A 23,583-nucleotide genomic window follows, 5' to 3' on the forward strand; every position below is an offset into this window, starting at 1 on the left:
CGGCCTCCTGGGAGGACCCGTAGAAGTAAGAGGAGCAGAAGGAACGGACGCCAGGGGAGCATTTGCCCTGCCCCAGGCGCCGTGCTGAGCTCCCACCGCAGTGCGCTTCATACGCCTCTTGGGACGAGGCTGTGAGGCCGGCCGGCGCTTTGTGGTGGAGGCCCTGGGGCTTGGAGAGGTGGAGTATTTTGTACACTCACACTTCTCTGCAAAAGCAGCGTCGCTCACTGAACCTCCTTCAACCTCCTTGCCACTCACGTGCTCTCCTAGACGGCGATTCACCCCCGCACCGGGTGTGAAGATGCTTCGGGGCAACAGCAACACCTCAGCTGATATTCAAGCCACATTAACAAGGGCTAAGATGTGCTTTTTGGTTTTTCCTCCATCCACATCCCCTGGGCTTCACCAAGGAAACCAAGAACCGCTGATTCCTGAGAAGAAGCGGGACGCGTGCTCTGATGCCCTAAGACTAGGGTTTCAAGATGAAGATTTTGTGCTAACGATCATCCCTTTGACTGAAGTTTTGCCAAAATTGAAGTGCTACTTCAATTAGAGTAAAACTCACGCTTTTAGGGATCAAGTAAAGATGATTTCAGTTTAGAAAAGATGAAAGAGAATAATACTGCACTGATTTGGATGGAAAGAAGATTTTTTTAAAGTCCACCTCTGCTTTAGTTTGCATTTCTCTGCAAGCTGTCTTGGCTGCCTCAACGTTGTCTCCCAAGCCAGCTAGTCTGCAATATTCTGGTTGCAATCTGCCAGGTTTGGGCCAGCTCCTAGGAGAGGGTCCGATGCAGGGCAGTGGCAGTGATGCTGCAGTTCACGCCTCGCCCCTGTCTCCTCAGACCGCACGAGCCTCTGCTGGGCTCCTGGCTTCACACAGGTCCTCTCTCCTGTTCACCCCACTCAGCAGTCAATCCACCACCCAGCCATTCATTTGAGTTCCATTCTGCTCACCAGTGTCTAGCAAAGGACTTCTATGCAGCAAGCTTTGTGCTTGGCTCTGGGGGTAAAGGAATAACCATCCCAGCTTCTGCCGTCAGGAGTTCACGTTCAGGAGACTTCGATGCTCCTTTGCTAAGAGTCTACTGGGTGCTATGTACCATTTTCAGCGCTATGATGCGCAGACAAATGACTCGATGACGTTTCTGAAATACCTTCTGTAGCATCCAGTTAAGAAGCCTTTACTGACTCCTCATTGCCTGTGGGATAGTACCCCGGGATTTCCTACCTTCTAATTGCATCTCTTGCTTAGGTTGGATTTAATGCCTTCTCAACTTTGTTCCTCACCACCATTCTATGCACACACCTTTCTTCACTCAGGAGAATTAATTGGTCCATCCATCCATCCATCTGTCCATTCACTTACTCAGTCACTGGCTCACTCATTCAGTACATATTTTCCTGAGTTCCAAGTCCTGTCCTGGGGACACTGAGATAGTTGAAGCCAGCACCTGTCCCCTATGGCTCCTTTGGGCATCAGACCCCTGGGTTCACCTGCCATCTCTGCCCAGTCCCCCAAGAGTGGCCACCTGCCCTCTTTCCTTTTCTCTAATCATTTCCTCCCATCAAAGCTCACTCAAGTCCTACTTCTGTATAGCTTCCTCCGGACCACCCTCTTGCTCAGAAATCCCTCCCCACTCTGAATTTTCAAAGCATGAGAAATCCTGGCTCTCTCTTGATCCTGATGATAGAGAGCCTTGTCTTGAGGCCACTCATATGTGTGTTCTGCTGGATATAGTCCACATTTTCAAAAAGTGGGCAGTGAGCATGAGCAGGCCTCCAAGGCAGAGATCACAGGGGACTTGCTTCCTGTCACTTAGTTTGTAACGATGGGTTTAATTGAGTTTTTTAGGCCATGATAATAAGTCAAATTGTAGGATTTAAATGCATGGATAACAATATTCACCATGACAGTTACAACTGACTTCACCGAATGACAACTTTGTGGTAGGTAGTTTACATCCATTGCCTTGTTCAGTCTGTACATCATCTCCGCGAATGTTCACCGTAATGTCCTCATTTTCCCAGTCAGGAGTTGGAAGCTCAGAATGATGAAGGTGGGTGGCAAGGTGGCAACGGGCAGAGCGGGAGTCAAAACCCGGTCTGCCTGGACCCAGAGCCCTGACCTCCCACATTGCTTTGGCCTCACATTTGTGCAGAGATGGAAAGAGACTGGTGACCACAGGCGTAAGACTGAGGACGCACAGTAGTTAGGACATGTTGGTAAGGAGCCACCTGCCTGGGTTCAGATCCTGGTGCCATCACATCCCTCTGCCACCAGTCCAGACCTGAGACGTGGGGCGGGGGCCCCATCTCTGCCCCTGCGTTTCATCACCTGTGAGGTCCTGATCACACTGTACCGACCTCATAGGGGCATTCAGGGGTGTGAATCAGCCTGTACATGTACGGCTTTCCCACAATGCATGGCACATAGTGAGCCCTATTTTAATGATAATTATTGCCACCATTTCTGTGTCTACGTGCAGGGCGCTGTCTCAGGGGCTCTGCATAAATGGACCCCTTGATTCCACACAGTGCCCCAGCCGGCGCCTACCTAGCTTCCCACCTGTCCCCTCCTTCCCCAAGAGGCAAAGACCACCCATCACCATCCCCCTTATGGACGAGGAGCCCACGTGTGAGGCGGGGCAGGGCAGGGTGAGCAATGCTGGGACGGGGATGAGGAGCCCGCACCTCCTGGAAGCCACACCTTCCACCAGAGCGCCTCCTCAGACTCACTGACCGCCTAAGAAAGGACCATGGGGCCCTCCTGGGACGGCCACCTTTGTCACAGGAACCACCCCCTCCTTGTTGCTTTCCGTGGAAGGCCTGCGAGGGGTTCACTGAGGTGTCAGTTTCAAGGAGGTCTAGTGTGTCTGTATGTTTGTGTGTGTTAGTGTGCATGTGGGGTGTCTTTCTATCTGTGTCTCTGCGTGAGAGTGTTTTTGAGTGTGTGCCCGTGTATGGCTGTGTGTGTGGCTGTGTGTGTGTCTCTGCGTGAGCATGTGTGTGTATGACTGTACTGTGAGTATGTCTTTCTATCTTAGCCTTGTGGTCTGTGCCTGTGCTTGGCCAGGGGCAGGCCCTGACTCAGAAGTGACCACAGTGGCTGACTGAGGTCAAGATGCTTTACCATGTTCAAGAGAAAAAGAAGTGGTCAGCAGTTGTGGTTTGGCTCTGCACTATTTTTAAAGTTAAAAAGAAAACAAGTGGAAACTCACTGCCATTTGATAGCTAGGTCAGATTGAGATAAAGCGCGGGCCAAGGCCTGGGGACAGCTGGCGTGACAGGGCAGGCTGGAGCGACCCCACAGCCAGTCCCATGGGCCCTGTGGTGCTAAGAGCAATAGGAACATCGCTGCCCACCAGGCGGAGGCCATCTCCCCCTCTTCCTGGGCACCCTCACCGTGACCTGTGAGGTGGGGTCATCACCCCCATTCACAGATGGGGAGACTGTGACCCAGCTGTCACTCACTTGCCCAAGGTTAGTTCATCAGCCAGTAGCAAGCCTGGAGTTTGAACCTGGTCCTTCTGCCCCCAAAGCCTCAGGTCTTTTCACAACTCTGCACCTCCTCCCACCCCAACCCCCACCTCCAGCCCCCAGGTTCTTTGTCTCCAATCAGGTGCTTCAGAGTGAGGGCTGGGCTAGCCGTTGGCTTGTATAACCACTGATTTTCCATGAAGAATGTGGTTTCCTTCAGAAAGATCGATTAAAACAAAGTACTCGCAGGGAGGAATGTTCTCCGAGCCGTCTTGCGATATCAGCGTAAAACCCACGCCTTTAACCACTTCCTCACCCTATCAGGGACTCTGGCTTTTTCTATTTGTAGAAAATGTAGAACACATTGCAGGGCCCCATCCTGAAATCCACATCTCCCCACAGCCTACCGGTGGGTGAAGCCGGGCTCAGAGACCCAGCTCCGTGCTGTGCACTTTTCAGCTCAATTGATGATGTAAAACATGGGGCTTTGACCTTGAACATCTCGAATGTGTGTGCATGTGTGTGAGTTTGTGTGTGTGTGTCTTCCCTTAAGACTAAGCACATCCAGTGCTTCTCAGAAAAGCTGATCCCTCATCAGTGAAAAGGTAAACCCGCAGGCACGGAGCCTCCACACTGGGGCTCAATCGTCGTGACCCTCACTTGCGCCCACTGCTGCCGACTTCCAGGCCCTGGGCAGGCTGGGCATTTTACTTTTACTACTGCTTAAGCCTGAGAGTCAGGGTTCTCCCTTGCCCTGAAGCTCAGGGCAAGCCCTTGGCTGGAGATCACCAGGGCCTCCCTGTGCCTTCACCTGCTCATCTATAAAATGGGGTGAGAAGTCCACCTGCCTCGTGGGATGGTTGTGAGGCTTCAGTAAATTAATATCCGTCACATACAAAGGATACACAGAAATACTCCACAGAGACTGGCTCCTGAGTTTTTTAGGCATCTCAGCCTCCCCCAAAAGGCCACATGGCTCAGTACTTCTGTTACCTAGGAAGAAGGGAGGTTGGTGAGCATATGAAGCCAGCCTGGGATTTGGGGCCTCGACTCTCCCTGAGGACAGGCGCAGTCCTGGGCCCCGGCCCTCTGGCTGCCTGTGGGTATCCGCTCTGCCCAGGGCTGCCCTCAGCTCTCTCTCTACCTTGGGGCAGCCTGTTTTCATTGCAACGCCCGTGCTTTGCCGGTGACCCTTCAGTCCTGACTTGACCCACAAAGCCCACTGGGACCTCCCGGGAGGCAGCACTGGAACGCACTCCCTTATCCCAGGAAATCCATCCAGTGGGCACTTGGGAGGACGGGTCTCCTCCCCTGTACACATCTATCTGTTGTCTCTTTGACACGATGAGTCATAGCACCAACGATCCAGGTGAGCATGGCACCTCACTTTACAGTTTCCAGAATGCTGCTTCTGCTTTAATTCAATGGTCCTCTGAAAGACCCAGAAAGGGCAGCGCCCTCTGGTAAACCCATTTCATGTACGAGGAGACCGAGCTCCGTGCTGCTGGTACCTTAACTCAGGGTGGAGGTGCACATGGGAACACCCACCACGGAGTCAGCCACATCAGTGCTCTGCTTACATCGGAGCAAGAGGGGACAGGTCAGCTCAAGGATGCGATGCACCATCTTGTTCTGGATGTGAAAACACACAGGGCCTAATGTGGGGTTGAGAGCACCACCGGGGGTGGGCTGCCTGGACTGGAGTCCTGGCTCTGCTACCCACCAGCTGTGTGATGATGGGCAGGATACTGAACCTCTCTGTGCCTTACTTTCCTCTACGGTAAGTGGGTAAATAACATTTACATCTCAGAGTTGTGGAGAGGATTTAATGAGTAAATATATATGAAGTACTTAAAATCATTGTTGCCAAGCTCCTAGCTCCTGGTACATGTTAGGTACTTGATAAATGAAAATTCTTCCTGTCCTTTCGGAGCCTCAGTTTGTCTTGTCTGCAGAGTGGGGATGGCCGCTGTCCCTCCCGCCCCCATATCCTTGTGACAATTACAGGAGACAAAGCAGACACAGTTCTTGAGAGCTTGCTATTTAAGGAGCCCCAGGAGGCGGTGGTGGGATGTGTCTGCTTTTTGCAGAGCCCTTTTCCCAGTGGACAGTTCTGATCTTTGTCCCGGTTTAACCAGCTCTTTGCCTCAACGTACAACTTTAGTTCACAGCCAGGACTGAAGATCACTGCATCCACTGCCCTCATCTCACAGGAAACTGAGGCCTGGGGAGACTCGTTCAAGATCCCACAGCATGTTGACATGACACCGATCAGTCCTGACCTCCCACATGCCTGTGGGCCTCCCGGGAAGGGTCCCGGGACTCCCAGCCTGGATGAAGGATGCAGAGCCCTGATGTGGCCCTGCGGCCTCTGGGCTGAGTGGGGGAAGGACGTGAGTGAGACTACTGGCTCTGAGTCTGCCTTCTCTTCCAGGGCGGCTCCGCATTCTCCCCTGCCGCTGTCATCAGGCCGGAGAGGGCTCAGCAGCAGGCAGCTGCTTTGGCAAAGGAGGTCGGCTGCCCCCCCTCACCCATCCAAGAGATGGTGTCCTGCCTCCGCCAGGAGCCTGCCAACATTCTCAACGACGCCCAGACCAAGGTGGGCACTCCTGTGCAAGTTGGGGAGGGACGTTCTCTGATCTCTTACAAAAGGAAACTGGGCCAGGAAAGGAGACAGGGCCCATCCAAGGCCACACAGTAGGCTGATGACCAGCTGGAGCTAGAATGCGTATTCCCTGACTGCCAGGGCCGTACGTGGGCCACAGCCCGTAATGGATCACGCACGGGTCCTGGAGGTGGACAGATCTCTCTGCACATAGCATTTTATCTGTACGATGGGAGTGATGCTGTGAGCCTTACAGAGTTACCAGGAGAGGAAAATGAGGTGGCCCAAGGAAAGGGTCTTGCCTGGTCTGGGACCGTGATGGCACCCAGTCACGTCACTGCTACATGTACTGAGCGCTATGGTCACAGCTGCAGTGGAGTGAGGCCACCATGCCCCCTTAGATAGACCTGTGTGCTCCCTCTTCCAGCTGTATGGATCCTGCTCATAGCCCCCCGTCCCTGGCTGGCCCTGATGTTACTGAAAGGGAAACTAGCAGGAATAACCGTCGTCTGAGCTGGTGGCTGACTCCCTTAGGCAGTGAGCCTGGACTTGCAGACCTGGAGTGGGGCTTATCCTCAGCTCCTCTGAATGTGGGCTGATCAGACAGCTGCTAAAGCTGATGGATTTTCCTGGCACATCCTGCCTTTGGCCACCACCCCTCCTCAGGCAATGTCTCCTCCCGCCTGGCTCACACAACACCAGGCTCAGCCTTACCCATTCCTCCCAGTAGATATGGAGACTCAGCTTCCCGCCCCTGACGCTGTCACCTGGTGTCCTGCCTGCCTGTCGTTCTGGTCATTTCTCAGTAGAGCCCCAGGAGGATAGCATCGGTGTTCATTATGGCTAAGACCTGAGGAAGCAAAGCAACTGATGATGCCAGTACCATTTTTTTTAAAGGCTAAAATCCATATAAATAACGGCACCCCTTTGCACCCCGTGCAGCTCCTGGCTGTGAGTGGTCCTTTCCACTACTGGGGTCCTGTGGTCGACGGCCAGCACCTCCGAGAGGCTCCAGCCAGAGCGCTGCAGAGGCCTCCGCGGGCAAAGGTGGATCTGCTCATCGGGAGCTCTCAGGACGACGGGCTTATAAACAGGGCCAAGGCCGTGAAGGTAGGCGGGGGTGGCCTCCGGGGTGGCTCTGGACCTGAGTCTGACCTTGGTCAAGAATCGTTGACTTGCTTATTTCCAAAATAATTACTGAAAAACTACAAGTGCAAAGGCTCTATAAGGAATTTGGCAGGTGGTGGTGGGAGGTGGGGTTCAGAAATAAGATACCTGCTGAGTTGGGAGCAACACAGACACAGACGCACCCCCAAGTTACACCTGTGAATGAATCAGCGTGGGAAACTGCGAGCAGAGCCAGACTCAGGAGCTCCGCAGCTGCAGGGTTCCAGGTCGTGGGTACCCCTGCTCCATGAAGGATGCTTGTCCCATGGAGACTGGGAGAAGGAGAGGCGGGGTGATGAGGGGAATCCTGGCAGGGAAACCCAAACACCAGCCTTCCAAGTTTCTGAGCTTCCGAACCTTCTCAGGGAAGCATGGGCCACACACCTGGCAAGAGCAGCTTTGTGTGGCTTGTTGGAGACTCAGCGAAGTGCGAGGAATTTGTGAGGTCATTTATCTGCCTGGACACATGCTTCCTACTCTGACCCGAGAAATCATCTCTAGATCTCAGTAGAATGTGGCTCAGCCTGGAAGAGGTCATGCACACCCTCCCCTGGCCCGCCCACCTCTCCTTGTCAAGTAGCTCCTGATGGGCCCTCTAGGTTGTCAGCCTGGGACGGTGGCCCCAGCACATGACACACACTGATAACACACACTCAACGCGGGGCTCTGTCTGGCTCTATTGAGTATAAGGCAGTATAATTTTTAACAACAAAAGAGAATCATTGAGGGTGAGGTTATAGCTCAAGTGGTAGAGCGCATGCTTAGCAGGCATGAGGTCCTGGGTTCAATCCCCAGTACCTCCATTAAAAAAAATCTCATAACAAAAAAGAATCATTAATGCAACCAAATGGGATCTTACATCCTTTGGATTATTCTGTTCCCTTGGGTAATCTACCTCATTTAGGGGAATCTATGTTACAACAATAAAAGCACCACTTTGTCATGATAGATGCAATTATTGTGGCAAAACACTGTAAGCAACTCAAATGCCTGTAAGTGCCAGGGAAACGGTTGCCTAAATTAAGATACACACGAACTATTGAATATGATGCAGACGGTGAAAAGAATGAACCAGACGCATCTCTCCTGGCTTGAAGGATGCCTGTGATGTGCTGTTAAACAGAAAACAAAAGATAGGAATGCAGAGGAATGTGAAATTAAAGTAGCAATCATAATTTTTAAAGAACAAGCAATCTGTAAATGTGTATAATTGTGTATGTATCTATGGGAAAGGACAGTGGTGTAGAGAGATGCACAACAAGCAGTCAACATGGGCTCTCTCAGGAGGCGTGGCAGTGTGAAAACGTATGCTTTGGATTTCATGTTACTGACATTGCTACATAAACATATCTGCAAGTTATCTACAATATATGTACATATATGTGTGCATGTACATGTATATGCATAGACAGTGTTTTGTGTGTGTGTGTGTGGCAGCAGGGGGGTCACAGAGCAGACCTTGTTCACTATTAGCTTCCATCTGGTTGACTCACAGCCATGGAGAAGGAATTTTTGCCCCTGATCCATCCCTACTTTTTTGTCAAGGACCCGTATATAACTCAGCTCTTTACTTTAAGGGGCCACAAGTTGATTATTGAACCAGACTAACACTCAGAAACTCTGAAAAAAAATGCCACTCTCTACCACTAGCCCTGGGCTTTTCTTCTCAAAAGTAGTGTGTCTTCAAAATACTTCTGATTAAGCTCGTCATCAGGTAAAACCTAGTCAGCCTAGGCATTTGAGTATAAATTATATACACGCGCACTCCTAGACTAATCGCTGTAAAAGATTCATGAAAACAAAGCAATTTTAAAGCATGCTGTGCAGTCTACACGCTCCACGCGGGAGGCCCTGCCCTACAGCGTGGCCATGATGGAGAGACCTGCCATTGGCCTGCACCTTCTTCCACGCAAAGCCGCATTTCACATTGCCCGGCAGGGGAGGATGTGGGAATCTTTGTGCAGAAGATGCTGCTTCCTCTGAGCACCAATTCTTTGGATCATGCGCTGAGAATGCATCCCAGCCATCTCCAACCTTAGAGAGAGAGGAAGAACCACATTCCTGGGAGCCTGAAGGGTCATCCCAGACAGGTGGAGGGAAGCAGATCCTGGCAGCAAGTTCCCATACTCCTCCCACCCGCAGGGGAAAAGCCATTCACCAGGGCTGGGAAGCAGCGGGAAGGGTATTACTGGCAGATTTGGTGCTGGGATGGACCAAAGGGCAGCTTAAGTTTGTATTTTCGGATGATGCCAGCCCGTTGTTAAAGGGTTGTCTGCAGCCACTTTGGTCTTTCCTGGTCCCCTCCCAGTAGCATCATGGGAGTCTCCCATCTCTCTCCTGAATGTCTGAGCCCCTTCAGCAGGGAGCCTGGGTGCAGGGGCCTGGGATGCCTCCTCAGCAATGCATTTCTATTCCTCTCATTGAGTTTCCCTCTGAGGCTTTCAAGGAAATGTTTCCTTGATCCACTTGCAAAGGAAAATGGTGCCTGCTGATAGGAGCTCACTGCCTGCTCCCGGGGATGGGTAGGAGAGTGTGCGCTCAAGTCCGGGCACCAGAACAGGGAAACGGCCTGGTGGAGCAGCAGCCAGCCCCGTTCCACGGCTCGTATCCATACCCCAGGCCCGGGCAGTGCTCCCTCGGCACCTTTATTCTTGGTTAGACTATTCCTCTCTTTCCTTCTCTGTGTATTCTCTTGTGAACAGGTGTCAGTGCAGCTCCCAGGTGGTTCTTGTGAGCCTGCGTCCTGCTGGGCACCCACCCAGGCACTGCCTGACATGGAGAATTGGGAGGAGGAGGAACGTACTAACACGCGGATTTGAAGGCAGGTCCACACGTCCAGCACCGTTGCACGCTGATCTCTCCTAAATGCGTGCCTCCAGCCCATCTCTATACCTCCTGCCTGGACCTTTCCCTTGAACTTCTAGACTGGTTTAGCCCATTGTCTACTTGACATCTGCGCTTAGATGTCTCATTGCTTCTCACTGCTAACACATCCAAACTAAACTGCTGATTCCACTTGTGCCCCTGCCCCCGAGCGGCATGTTCTCCACTGTCCTTACCATCTCCATAACAGGCTCCGTGCCTGCCTGCTCAGGGTCCCAACCTCTCTCTCCTCGTAGCAGCATCCTATGGGCACAGCTAGTTGGCTGTATCTCCAAACTGTTTCCAACCACCTCTCCCCACGTCTTCTGCCACCCTCCTGATCCCTGCCATCATCTTTCTCCGGGATTTTTATAATGGCTTCCAACCATCTCCCTGCTTCTGGCTTTGTCGCCTGTGGTCTACGAGAACCACAGTGGCTGCTGTAAACCCTTTGCAGTAGAAGTCAGACCATGTCCCTCCTCTGCTTCAAGCCCTCCAGTGGCCTCAGCGCACGTAGAAGAGATGCCGCTATCTGCTGTGGCCCCCATTTGCTCTCTGACCTCATCTCCTGCGGCTCCCCCGGACTCACTGTGCTTCAGCCCAGCTGGACCCTATGGTATTCCTCAAATATGCCAAGCACACTCCCCGCTGAGGGTCTGGGCACCTTCTGTACTCTCTTCTGGGATGTTCTTCCCCAGGTAACTCACTGCCTCACTTCCTTCAGGGTCTGCTTCTTCAGAGACAACTTGCTCGACCAGTCAGGTGGAAAGGCAGCCACGCCCCCAGCATTCTCTCTCCCCCTCATCCTCTTCCCCGTTCTCAGCACTCAGACACGTGTCTATTTCATTTCTTATTCAACTAGAATGTGAGCCCTGAGCTCTGAGACTTTACCTGGCTCCTTTCCTGCTGCAGCTCTGGTGCCTACAAGTGTCTGGTGCACAGTAAGTGCTCAGTGAATCTTTAACCAATTGAAAGAATGAAATTATAGATCTAACCTAGGCATCTTCAAGGAAATAATTTGTCCCCAAATGACCCTATGAATCAGGGATCATCATCACTGAATTTCAGATGGGAAACCAGTTCAGAGAGAAGCCAGAATTCAAATCCAGGTCTGTCTGACTCCAAAGGCACCGTCTTTCCATTCCAGCCCTCTGGGAAAAGCTGGCTTCTCCCTCCACAAGCTTGCTGTCCACCAGTGACGGCATGCTGGGCACTCACGTGTACACAGACCCAGCTAGAATCAGGGCCACTCAGTGCAAAGGGCTTTGCGGTCCCATCCATATCTTATTTTATCTTAGCCATAATGCTATGAGGTAAGCACCCATGAACCAACACTGAACACCATAGTACCAGGAAGAAACAGGTTTTGAGAGGTTTAAGGATTGTCCCAAGGTCACCTAACTAGTCATTTGCAGAGTCAAGTCTCCACTGCAAGTCCCCTGGCTCCAATTGAGGTGTTCTGTGTGCTGAACTCTAGCACCACCTACACCCTACAGACATGCTCATAGCCCAGAGGAATCCTCAGAATCCTGCCCAGCACAGAACTGCAATGGAGTAGTGTAGACGCCCAAGTGGAAACCGAGCTCTCAGCTGCCCTCTGGACGCGGCACCCAAGTTCCTGTGTTATTTCAAAACATCCTGCTGACGCGTGCCTTCTGAGTTGCCCTCCCTTCCCTCAGCCCGCTTGTGACCCACAAGCAGAGTTGGGTTCTGGGTCTCTCTGTTCCCTCTACAAGGCTCCACAGCACCTGAGTCCAACCACCGTGAGCCAAGGAGAACGCCAGGATGGCACGTTCCCGAGGGCCTCAATCCCAGCGATTCCTTCTCCTGAATCCTCTGTCCATCCAAACCGGCCCAGCCCCTCCCACCATGTCCATGCTGAGAAGCAGGACATATCGACTGCAGAAAATCTCCACATCCGCCTAGAACAGGGTCTCGAGCCTGTCTTCCCAACACAGAGGCCTGTTCGTTTAGCCACATAACTTAACAAGGTCACTTACTATGTGCCAGACACGGTGCTGGGTGTTTGGGGCATAAATACCAATTAATTCCCTGCCCTCGGGGAGCTCACCATCAGGTAATGGAATGGAAAATGAGCACAAGTGAATAACTAAAATACGGGTTGATGCACGTGATATGGAGAGACAGACATCCTCCTGCAGGACCCCAGGGCAGTTGGGGAAGAGAGGGTCACTGGACCTGCAGTGGCACTGCCAGCAGGAGTGACCCAGTGACGAAGGAACTGACCAGGACCCCGTCCCCCCAGCTGTCCATCTATGGAACCGGGAGAGTGTCCTGGGTGTCCATGGACTGTAATCAGGAGTACTTGAGTTCCTCAGAGCCTGAGCCTCAGTTTCCCTATCTGTAAAATTGGGAGATTATCAGTACAAATCCTCATAGAGATGTTGAAAGGAATCATACATGCAGCAGTGTCTGGCAAATAGCACGTGCTCAATAAATATCAGTTTTTCACTTAATTCTTTACTGTGCTATTATGATCAATGGCCAAAGCTGTTTTCCCTGGAAATTATCCCAGGAAAGCAGGAATACAAAAGACCTACAATCACTGAATTACCTCGCCTGACCTGAGCCAATTTTCCGGATCCTGGCAGAGGCACACACAAGCTTTCTCCTCCCCCAGCCTGCATCAGTACCATCCAGAGCCCAACCCGCAAACACACACCATCCAGCTTCCCGGGGGAAGTCACAGGAGGGCTAGGCATCCGTCCCACCCCAAGCCAGCCCCCTGGACTCACCCGTCCACCACCTCAGCAGAGACCCACTAAATTCCTGCAGACCAAAGAGAGTGAGTAGGGCTTCCAGCGAGTCCTTGTGAAGACCCTCACCCGCCTACCACCCCAGGCAGGCTAAGGGCCACCAAGAGAGTCTCAGTGACCCCAACAAAGTTAATCACATACCGTGGTGCATCAGCACCGCCTGGAAAGGTTCTGCTCACGGAGAATGATCTTATTTTCTGAGGTAGCAGCTCCCTGTTGAAATTCTTCATCAGTCGCCGTGGTGGAGATTTTTTTCCCCTCTTCTCTCTCTCTCCGTAACTGGTGAAATTGACAGTCTGCCTACATTAACCGGGCATTAATTTGCATGATCAAAAGCAGATTTGTTCCAAGAGGCAATGCTCTGCCTTCCCTTCCAAGCACAAGCATCTCCAAGGAAGGCGAGAAAAATCAGAGTCGGTGCGCTGCCGTGGTGCCCCTGAGCTTGGCCGCGAGTTGGCCTCGTCCGGGAGCAGGTGGAGTGGGGGCCCCGGGGGGAGCGGGGAGGCGAGGCAGCCGTCTGAGAGTTGGAAAGTAGCACCTGGCAGCCCCATGTGCTGGCACGAGCCCCAGCCCAGGAAAATCAAGCCTTTGGTGACAGATTATAGCAGAGGAGCGTGCAAGAGTCCCAGTGAGTACAGTGATTTCCTGCGGAGACGCGCTGCTGCACCGAATTCCCCGGCCCTGGCAGGTGGAGGGGTGCGAGGGTCCAGACTCCCAGCACAATGGGACCCTGTGGAGATACCAGGATCTGGAATCAGGAACGTAGGTCTCAGTTCCTGGCTTTAACCAGGCAAGTCAAGCAGGTTGCTCAGCCAATTTGAGCTGCAGTTTCCTTATCCTTTGAACGGGCACAGGGCGACCAGCCCTGCAGTTACAAGAGGACTTTCAGGCAAAGGAGACAGCGCCCGACCCCCGAGCCCTGTCAGGCTCCTGACTCTGGGCGGCCCCAGCACACTGTGACCCCTCCATGCTGGCGCTGTGACCACCAGGCCCTCAGAGCTGTCACTCACACACGTCACCTTGTGTCATTGTCCCCGGGCTCTGCCACGTGTATTGTTGTTCTCAGTGTGGAGAAACCCAGGGATCAGCGGGGTTCACTTGTACTCCCAAAAGAGTGAAAATATTTTATGACTGTACTGGTTACAAATGAATGTGAGCCAGGCAGGAGTCACTATTATACATTCATTATTGTTGTATTTATTTTCTTCCGGTTTTAAAAGGAATTAAAAGGAACATTGTATCGTGGGTCCCTATAGTTATGGTGGGGCCTGGACATGGGGTCTGCTGCTCCTGATGGAAAAGTGGACCCCGTGTCCCCTCACAGCCACAGTTAGTGGTCGAGGCTGGACCCGGCTATGTGCATATTCATGTAGCGACACACACTCATACAGGTCTCCCCTCTAGGCTCTGGGGGAGAGTTGTGACTTGCGCAGATAAGTCTCCTGGCTGTGGAATTCGTGTCCTAGGGAGATGACATGGACAGTGATGTGTCAGCAAAGAAAGTAAGGATTTCAGGTCTTGAAAAGTGCTCTGAAGAAAACTGTACTGGTAATGGGAGAAGAAGTGATGCACTGGGGAAGAGCACTTCAGCAGGGAGATCAGGGAGGTGGCTTCTGGATGGACCTGATGATGAGAAAGGGCCAGCTGTCAGGGGATCTAAGTGAAGAGCCAGTGCAAAGATCCTGAGGCAGAGCTGGTCTGGGGGACATAGAAGGATGGAGTGCTAGGAAACCCAGTGGATAATGGAAGGAGCAGTAGGAGAGGAAGTTGGATGTGTTGGAGGGACCGGTTAGATGAGACCCCACAGGCCCTCAGAAAAGTGACTTTATTCTACTTGCTGTGGGCAGTTATCAGAGTGTTTTAAGCTAGAGAGTGATTACACTGATTTGTCTTTTTTTTTTTTTTTAAAGAGCATCTGGCAACTCTATGAAAACTAACTATGGGAAGTAACAGAAGAAGTAGAGACCAGACTGAGGTCTGTTGCAAAGTCTAGGGAGCAAGCTGGTACATTAATTTAGGGTTAAAGTCGTGCTAAAAGTGAGACATGCCAAGATTTGGGATATGTCTTGGATTGGCAGCTGGGTATATGAGTTGGGAATTCAGGAGAGAGATCAGAGCTACAGATTTAGGGGAAAAAAAAAACAGGAACATTTGATGTCACAGAAAGCCACGGAAAGGCAGTTTTTCTGAAAGGAAGCAGAGGTCAAGTGCAGAACATCACTGGAAGTGGTGTGAGATGATGGCAGAGATCTGATCCCTGGACCAGGCAGGATGTAGGTCCCCTCCACTGGCCTCCTTGCTCCTCTCGCCACCTCCCTGCAGTCTCGGCTCTACTGTCCTCCATGAGGACTGAGCCCCTCTGAGGGGCCCCTGAACGATTTCAATACTCACCGGCCAGCACTCCAGTGCCCCTCCCTGCCCTGCCGGCTTCATTTGTGCCATAGCCCTGATCGCCACTGACCATTCACCCTTACAGAGATTTGTCACGTATCGTCCTCCCCCAAGCTTGACTAGAAGCCCCGCAAAGGGCAAAGCACTTAGGCTGTGTGGTCCCCTGATGTACCCCAAGTGCCTGGAGCTGCTCCTGGCACGTGCAGGGGCTCAAGAGAAATCTGTTGACCAAACAGTGACTTGAAGATAAAGGCCCTGCAGCAAAGTGGCTTTCATCGTGTCCCTCTCGGGGTGAACACAAGTGAACTTATTATTATGTTTTTAATAACTTACTAACCAGAGGGGAGATAGAAGTCATATTTATTGCCATCCGCTTGATAATTATGAATTCTCATTTGATTCTACCACTGACCCCAGGCACAGAGAGGAGTATCCACTGAATGCACTTACTGATCAGCAAAGAATCTTCTGAGGTCACACACAGAGCCAGATCTGAACCTGGGTGTCTCAAGGCTTAGTCCACGAGGCCACAGGCATTCAAGGTGACTGTGGCCCCCTCCACAGCGTCAATGCTTCCCAGGGCGCTAACTTTTCTATAGGACATGTTAAGGGCAGTCCTTTAAAAACAGGCACAGGGACGAGTCTATTCTTGATGGTCCTTAACCAGCTCGGCCCTAGTGAGCCCGCCTCTGAGGCAGGTGCCTCCTGTATTTACAGCTGGTAAAGTCAGCGCCCCCACGCCCCCCACGCCCCGCCCCCGCAGTCACATGGTGGCCCCACTCCCTCTTGCTGACTCTCTAATTAAACCAGCATCAGCATCTGTGCTTCTGATCTCTCCAGGAAGGAGGAGACCTGGGCCTGGCTGACAATGGGCCTCTTCCCGTTCCCACGTGCCCCTGGGGGCTCAGGTCCGCGCTCTAGCATCTCTCCAAAATATGACCGCGGACATGGCCGTGCCCCCTCTAGACTCAGCAGCTCCGATCCCCTTAGAATGTGAAACACATTGCAATCTCACAGAAGCATAAACTGGCCCCTTGCGTCAGCATTCAAGCCATGAAATTGGACTGTTAGTGGCACTTCCAGCCATGCGCGGGGCCTGGTGCCCTGCTGCTCTTAAAAGTTGCCTCATGGTGGGAAGAGATTCTGCAGAAACCATGAAGGAAGCTCTAATTTGGGGGGCAGGGTCAGTCATTTTCCAGCTGAGATTCAGAAGAGGCGTTCCAAGGGTTTGGACCCACAGCCAGTGGGCCCAGGATGGATCAGGCCTCTCCCAAAACCTGGGCTCCCTGGGCCCAGCAGAGCTGGACATCCAGTGACAGTCACAGCAGACATCAGGCTGACAATGTGTAGGTGCCATCTCCTTTAACCTCATGACAGTTTTATGAAGAGAGTAATGCTATTGTGCCCACTTTACAGAGGGGAAAACAAAGGCAGAGAAGATTCAGTAATTTGTCCAAGGTCACATTGTTAGAATGTGGCAAAGCTGGCATCCAAACCCAGGTCTTTCCAGCTCTAGGATTTGAACCTAGGAGGTTTGACTTCGGACTTGCAGCCTCACTTGTACTCTCTCTATGAAGGTCAGTGTCGTCTTCATTCATTTGTCCAATACTTATTTCCCAAGCACCTCCTGGGTGCCTGGCACCATGCTGAGCCCTGCGTGCCCCTCTGCTGTTTGGTAGCCCTGGAGAGCTAAACTGACGGTAATGGCACCTGGGGATTCGGCAGCGCATCTTGAAGGCACACGAGGGCCCCTGCCCGAGCCTTGGACAAGGGAATAGTAATCGCTCACGTCTGTTGACCACGTGCCCAGCTCTGTGCTAAGCCCTTTACGTGCAGGCTTCATTGGAATTCGGCAATTCTACCCAGTTGCCCGACTCACAGGGTGATTTTGATACTTCACTGAAATACACATGCTAAATGTTTGGCAATAATTGGAGCTACACAATGGTTAGTAATAAAATTTTTATGACGAAATATTCCAGAAACTCAAGAAAGTACAGAGAAGCACATAATGCAGGCTTCCTCCTAAACTATTTGTAGTTTGTGAAGTCAATTAAATAGACTGCAGGCAAGCATTTTTGAACAGACTGGAGCAGACTGGACTAGAATAGAATACACAGTGTCAGATATGGCTGGTGACAGCCTTGAGTGTGTGTGTAATTCATGAACGTTTCTGCAGGCCTTTGAGTATGTGTGTGTGTGCTCATGTGTGTGTGCATTCTGCATGTATAAAATGTCTTTTTTGCTGTAGATCAGGGTCAAAATATTTGAAAGTCACTGATAGAATAAACACTCATAAATTTGCTATTCAGATTTAAGAGCTATTAATATTTTGCCATATTTACTTCAGATTTTTTTCCAGTAAATAGCCTCATTTTAGGTAGAATTCAAACTGCTTTGCACACCCCTCCCTCTCTCCTTTATGCATCTTTCCTGAAGCTGGTGTGCGGCCACCAGCAGACATGCCTCTGATCAGTGATTCCACTAACTGGTCCAACCTCTCCTTGGTGAGCTAGGCTGAAGGCAGCCCAGGATCAGGGGAAAGACTGTCTCTGCCGGGAAGAGACGCTTTGATCACGCCCACTCCTTGAATTCTAACCCCAGGTCCTGTGTGTTTGGGAATGTTTAGGAAAACAATTTAAACATGTCAGGATAAGCACATGTCAGTGTTGACATTAGAGCCTAGAAATATGTAAACACACATCCTAGGACCGTACAAGGGCCGAGGGGTCTGGACCTCACACTGAAGAGCTATGTCTCTGACACTCCATCACCCCTTGTTTTCAGCAATGAGGAAACTGAGAGCTGGGGGAGGAGATGACCCTCCCCAGATGCTCTTACACAGACAGCGAGAAAGCTGGGATAAGAGAAAGGAAGGAAGGAAGGGGAGGAAAACAAACACCGTGTGCTTTCCCTCAGATGTGGAATATAGAAAACTAACAAGCAAACAAAATAAATGAACAAACCAAACCCAACAAAATACAAACACGTAGATACAGAGTAGTGGTTACAAGAGGGGGAGGGTGGGGAGAGGGCAAAATGGGTAAATGGGGTTCATTTCAGTTTCGTTCACTGACTCAAGTGTATGTGACAGGTGGAAACCGAATCTTTCCAGGTGAGCGCGGTTGGGTACACAGACATAGAACTACGATGGCACACATCAAACTTACATGATGTTATAAACCTGTTTCAGCTCAATTTAAAAAATAAATTTTAAAAAGAGAGAGTAAGGACGAGAGAAAAAGAAGAAAGAAGGGAAGAATTATTTCCATCTGGACACACATCCCCGGGGCTGCCGGCCTACCCTGACCGCCCTGTATAGGAGGGCCCTGCCCCGCGCCTCTCACCCTGCTCGGTTGCATAGCACGTCCTGGATGAACTGCACAACTATTTGCTTATTTTCCATTTCCGCCCACTTAGAGCGGAGGCCAGTGAAAGCAGGGAGCTCGATCGGGTCAGTGTGTTCAGGGCTGTTTCCCAGGCCTGGCGGGCACTTGGCCCTGGACCAACAGTGGGTCTGACAGTAGGAGAGGGTACAGAAAGCACCCCTACGATGAACGCTTGAGTCAGTGAATGAAACCGAAGCCGGGGCTCTTGACAAAACCAGATGACAAGTTGGTGGAGAAAGTCAAGGGCACGGAGCACTGAGACCGTGATCATCGTGGGGCAAAGGCTCGCCCTCACTGAGCACTCATGAAGTGCCAGGAGCCATCTTAGGCACCGCACGTGTTAACCCTTCAAGTGCTCACCGCAGCCCTGCCTGGAGGGGCTCCACTGTGTCTGTTTTTGGTGGGGAGACAAAGGCCCGGAGAGGTACAGATGCTTGTTTAAGGTCACACAGCTGGAACCAGGCAGAGCTGGGATTCACCCCTAGATAGTCTGGCCCCAGCGCCCATGCCCCAGAGCCATCTTCTGCTGCCTCCCAGAGAGAAAATTCTAGACCAAGGGTTTGAGAGATAACTTGGGGCTTTCAGAATCTGGGTAATTTCTTTCTTTCTTTCCTTCCTTCCTTCCTTCCTTCCTTCCTTTTCCTTCCTTCCTTGCTTCCTTCCTTCCTTTCATTTTTTTTTTTTTAAGCAATTTGAGGAAAGTCAAGGCCGGACCAGCAGCAAAACGGCCTTCTACCAGGCGCTGCAGAATTCTCTGGGCGGCGAGGCGGCGGCTGCGGGCGTGCAGGCCGCGGCGACGTGGTACTACGGCCTGGAGCACTCCGCGGACGACTACGCCTCCTTCTCCCGCGCCCTGGAGGCGGCCGCGCGGTAAGCCGCCTCCCGCCGCGCCGCGTCCACGGAGATGCCCAGGGGGTGCCCGCATCACCCGGGAGAACCCAGGGCCTGGTGCTGGCACTTTCCTCTGCGTCGTTCATTCAGCCCACAGCGCAGCCTGAGTGCTCGCCAGCGGGAGACACGAGGGGTGACCCAACCCTCCCCACCCTTGGCGGGCCTCGCACATCAGAGGGCGCCTGCTGTATTCGCCTGCTGTAAAAGCCCTGCGCGGAGAAGCTGCTCTCAGCAGGTGTTGATGGACAGCCCGTGGGGGACTCGGATCAGCAGAGAGGACCCCGGGTCCTCCATCCCAGGGGCCTCGGCCCCAGCTGTCGTGGAGAACCTCCTGGGAGCCCTCAGAGGGCGGCTAGAGCCCTGGCCCCATTAGCATCAGTGTTTTTCAAAGCTCCCCGGGGTGACTCTGCTGTGCGGCCAGAGTTCATCCTGCACAGGCAGCGGAGGCCTAGACGGGAAGGTTCATGCCTGAGACCACACCCCAAACAGGAGAAGACCTGGGCTCCTGACGCCAAGGAGCCCCTTCCCCGGGGTGCTGTTTCTGGGCTCACTGCTTATGTGTCTTGTTACTCAAGTTCATTGCTCTCTCGGAAGTCTGCCCCTGCCCCCCACCCCAAGAGCAGGTCACGGGTGGCCCCCACCCACTGCAGGCTCTGTAGGTCTGTCCCCAGAACGTCCCTCTTTCTCAGCACCATCCCCACCCAACTTCCTTTGTCAGGACTGGCCTGTCTCCAGCCATGGTGGGCTCACTGGGGCCAAAAACCTGGCTTTCTATGAGCATACAGCAGGTGCTCAAGAAATGGGTTTTGAATGGAATCAAGAAACAGCCCAGGACTCCAGTTCTCTCCGCCTGCAGAGCCCCCTGGGGGTGAGGCCACTGTGGGGACTCCAGCTCCTGTCACCTCGGAGCCCCTCGTGGGCCACTTGACATGTTCTGTTTCCCTGGCAGGGCCCCCGTCTGAGCAGGGAGGACATGGTCAGTGGTTTCTGCATCCTATAATTTCTCTGCTGTCTTCCAGGGTCCACGCTGGCCCTTGCTCTTTGTCCGTGGGGACAGAGCCAGTGTCAAGGCTCAGAGGCCTCTGCTGAACTTGACTCTGTTGGGAAGGGATGGACTGAAGGCTGCTGAGACCCACTGCCCTGCTTGGTCTCTCCACCCAGGAGTCTGTGGTTTCCAGTCAGGGTGCCACTAGCTCAGAATAAAACTTTGTACTGCCCACTGGGACCTTGGGACCAGGAAAGCTCTAATTTTCCCTCTAGGGAAAAGCTCAGTTTCAAACCAAATAGCCAACAGCCATTCCTGGAGGCCCAGCCCCAGGAACTCACAGATGTCCAAGTCCTAGACCCTGAGAGGCTCATAACCATGTTGAGACTGGCTCAGATCCATGTTCTAGAAAGAGCTCAGGGCTAGAGTTCAGAAACCTACCTTCGTTCTTGCCCCAACTTTGCCTTTAACTGTCTTTGAGGTCAATCTGTGAACAGGGACAAGAGCGGAGGTGTGAGGGAGGGCAGGTAACCAAGGAAGGCTTCTTTGAGGAGTCAGACTCCAGTCCTCCCTTAGCTCCGGCCCTCGTTACCTCCTCGCTAGACTGAGGCAACAACCTCCATGGGCCTCCCTGCCTCCAATCCCTCTGGCAGTGCCTGTCCCCAGCACTGCCGGGGTATGGCTTCCCATAGGTCTGCTCCCACCGCTGCCCTGCCCACCGCTCCTTGGGGGACCGTGAGATGAGGAGGGCTGCTTTCCTCTGCCCTGCCAGACCTTCCTGCTGGCCCCACCCTCTCTGAGAGCCTTTCCTGTAAGCACTGGAGCTGCCCTACAGACGGGCTAAAAATGCTGGCCTCAGTCGTCAGAGGAGAGCGTGGGCAGCCTTCCTTCACGATATCCTCGGAGTCTCAGCAGAGTTCTCAGCTGAGGAGATGGAGACTCAGGGAGACGCTGGGATGCTGAGTGGGATTCAAGGCCGGGTGGGTCCGAGGCCAGGCAACATCTGCCCGGTTCTGGTCAGGCCCGCCGGCCTCCTGGGCACTCAGCTTGTGGAGGGCCGTACGCAGGACCCTGCCACTGAGAGTGGGCGCCTCTGAGATTCATTCCCATCCCCTCAAAGGGGGAGTGAACGGGAAACTGTGGGACTCTGAAGCAGGGTTCTTGCCCCCTCACTATGGACATCTTGGACTGCGTCATTCTTTGCCGTAGGGTCTGTCCTGTGCATCGTAGGGCTGTGTGTAGCTAGACCCCCTTATCTGTCCTTTCTTCCACAGGGACTACTTTATCATCTGCCCCGTGATCGACATGGCCAGCCACTGGGCCAGGAAGGCCTGGGGAAACGTCTTCATGTACCACGCTCCTGAAAGCTATGGCCACAGCAGGTAAGCTGGCTTTGTGGCCACAGTGGGGGTTGGCACATGAAGGGAATCTGGCAGAGGACCCCTGTCACTTCTGTGACCCACAGAAAAGCAGAGAAAAGAGCGTAGGACTGCCATACAAGTCCTGGTTCAGTGATATGGGATACCTCTCTTAACTTAGTTTTAAGGCTCAGTTTTCTCATCTGAAAAATGGGCAGAACATTCATCACCAATTTATCTTGCAGTTCTGTAAGAAGGGCAGGTGAAATACAAGACATAGAAAGCAGTTTGGAATTGCAGCATTGGCTGTTCTTTGACTGACCTGGCTTGGGGGAGGAGCAGTCTTCATTAACCTGACATGTTTATGTCTCTAAAAGCAGAGCACTTGGCTTAACTCAAGAAAATCACTTTCTAAAGTACAAAAAGTTTTTTTTTTTTGCAACCAAAGGAAAATTTTGTTTATTCCTAATTTAAATTCTTACTTCCAGAAAAGGTTCAATGTACCTTATGAGAAGAGTCTCAAATGTAATAAAATTATCAAAATGGAAAAGAGAAATAAGAGGTACAAACAAATCAAAACTGATGATGAAGGAAGGGGCAACCGACGGGCACAGAGTGTAGCCGCGAGTTTCCGCGAGTCAGGAAGAGATTAAGAAGTCAACAAGGAAAGGGCAAAGCTTTGGTTTTCATGGCTCCGTCAGCTAAACAAAGAGCAGAGAGGAGTGGGGGCAGGGGACACATTTGGTCTCGGCCAGTGGGAGACAATGTGACCAGGGTCGCTGGGGCACATGGCATCCAGGGCACTGGAGGCAGGACTGTGGGACCATCTGTTCTACTTCTTCACGACCTTACAGCCCTGAGCCGTTCATCTGGGCTGGAAAACCACAAATCCCTTCCCGGAGGGGCCAGAACCTTCCCACGTTACCTGATGTGATTCCCATAAATGACATCAGATCAGCCACTTCACATTGGAGCCCCTTTGGGAAGACCTAATACTCCACTCAGAGCCTGGAGGAGTGTTGTCTGGGTGCTCCAGTAGCACCCACAGATAGTAGAATGTCAGGGGGTCAGGTCTCTTAAAGATGCTGGAATATGGTTGCTCCAATTCATACGAGAGTGGGAGCCAGGCCTGCCATGTGAAGCAAGGAGAGCCATTACCCACGTCCCTGGTCTGTTTAATGGGCAGCAGGGAGATGGGATATGAGAAAGCCAACTTGAGAGCTGAAGGTGGAGCTTGCCACTGCCTGCCAGCTGTGCAACCTTGGGCAGGTTGCTTTGCCTCTCTGATCATCATTTTCCTTATCTACCAAATAAGGCTTATTGTTTCCTCTCACCGGGTTGGTATTGGTAATAGCTGAGACATAAATGATTCCGTTTAACCAGTGTTGCTTTGCAACAACATCAAAGAAAGTCTTACAAACATGCACAATTTCTCATTGTAATTGGCAACATCCAGCAGGCTGAATAATGGCCACCTAAAGATCCCAGGTCCTAACCGCTGGAAGCTGGAAATGTCATCTTCTAAGGAAAGGGGGGCTTGCAGATGTGATTAAGTTAAGGATCTTGATGTGGGAAAACTATCCTGAATTAGCCCAGTAAGTCCTAAATGCATTCACAAGTGTCCTTATAAGAAAGAGGTGGAGGGAGATCTGCCATACATAGAGGAAGAGCAGGCAGT

The 23,583-nt window shown here is 52.1% G+C and overlaps 1 protein-coding gene across 1 annotated transcript in view; it reads left to right on the plus strand.

The window, feature by feature from the left end:
* TG (thyroglobulin) overlaps window positions 1-23,583 on the plus strand; it is a 202,783-nt gene that overhangs the window by 164,498 nt on the left and 14,702 nt on the right. The window contains exons 42-45 of the mRNA XM_031690392.2: window positions 5,915-6,079; window positions 7,028-7,195; window positions 19,360-19,541; window positions 21,822-21,929. Of these exons, the coding sequence (XP_031546252.2) occupies window positions 5,915-6,079; window positions 7,028-7,195; window positions 19,360-19,541; window positions 21,822-21,929 (623 nt within the window). The remainder of the gene's footprint in view (window positions 1-5,914; window positions 6,080-7,027; window positions 7,196-19,359; window positions 19,542-21,821; window positions 21,930-23,583) is intronic.

Source organism: Vicugna pacos, chromosome 25, assembly GCF_048564905.1.
Source record: "Vicugna pacos chromosome 25, VicPac4, whole genome shotgun sequence".
NCBI lineage: Eukaryota > Metazoa > Chordata > Mammalia > Artiodactyla > Camelidae > Vicugna > Vicugna pacos.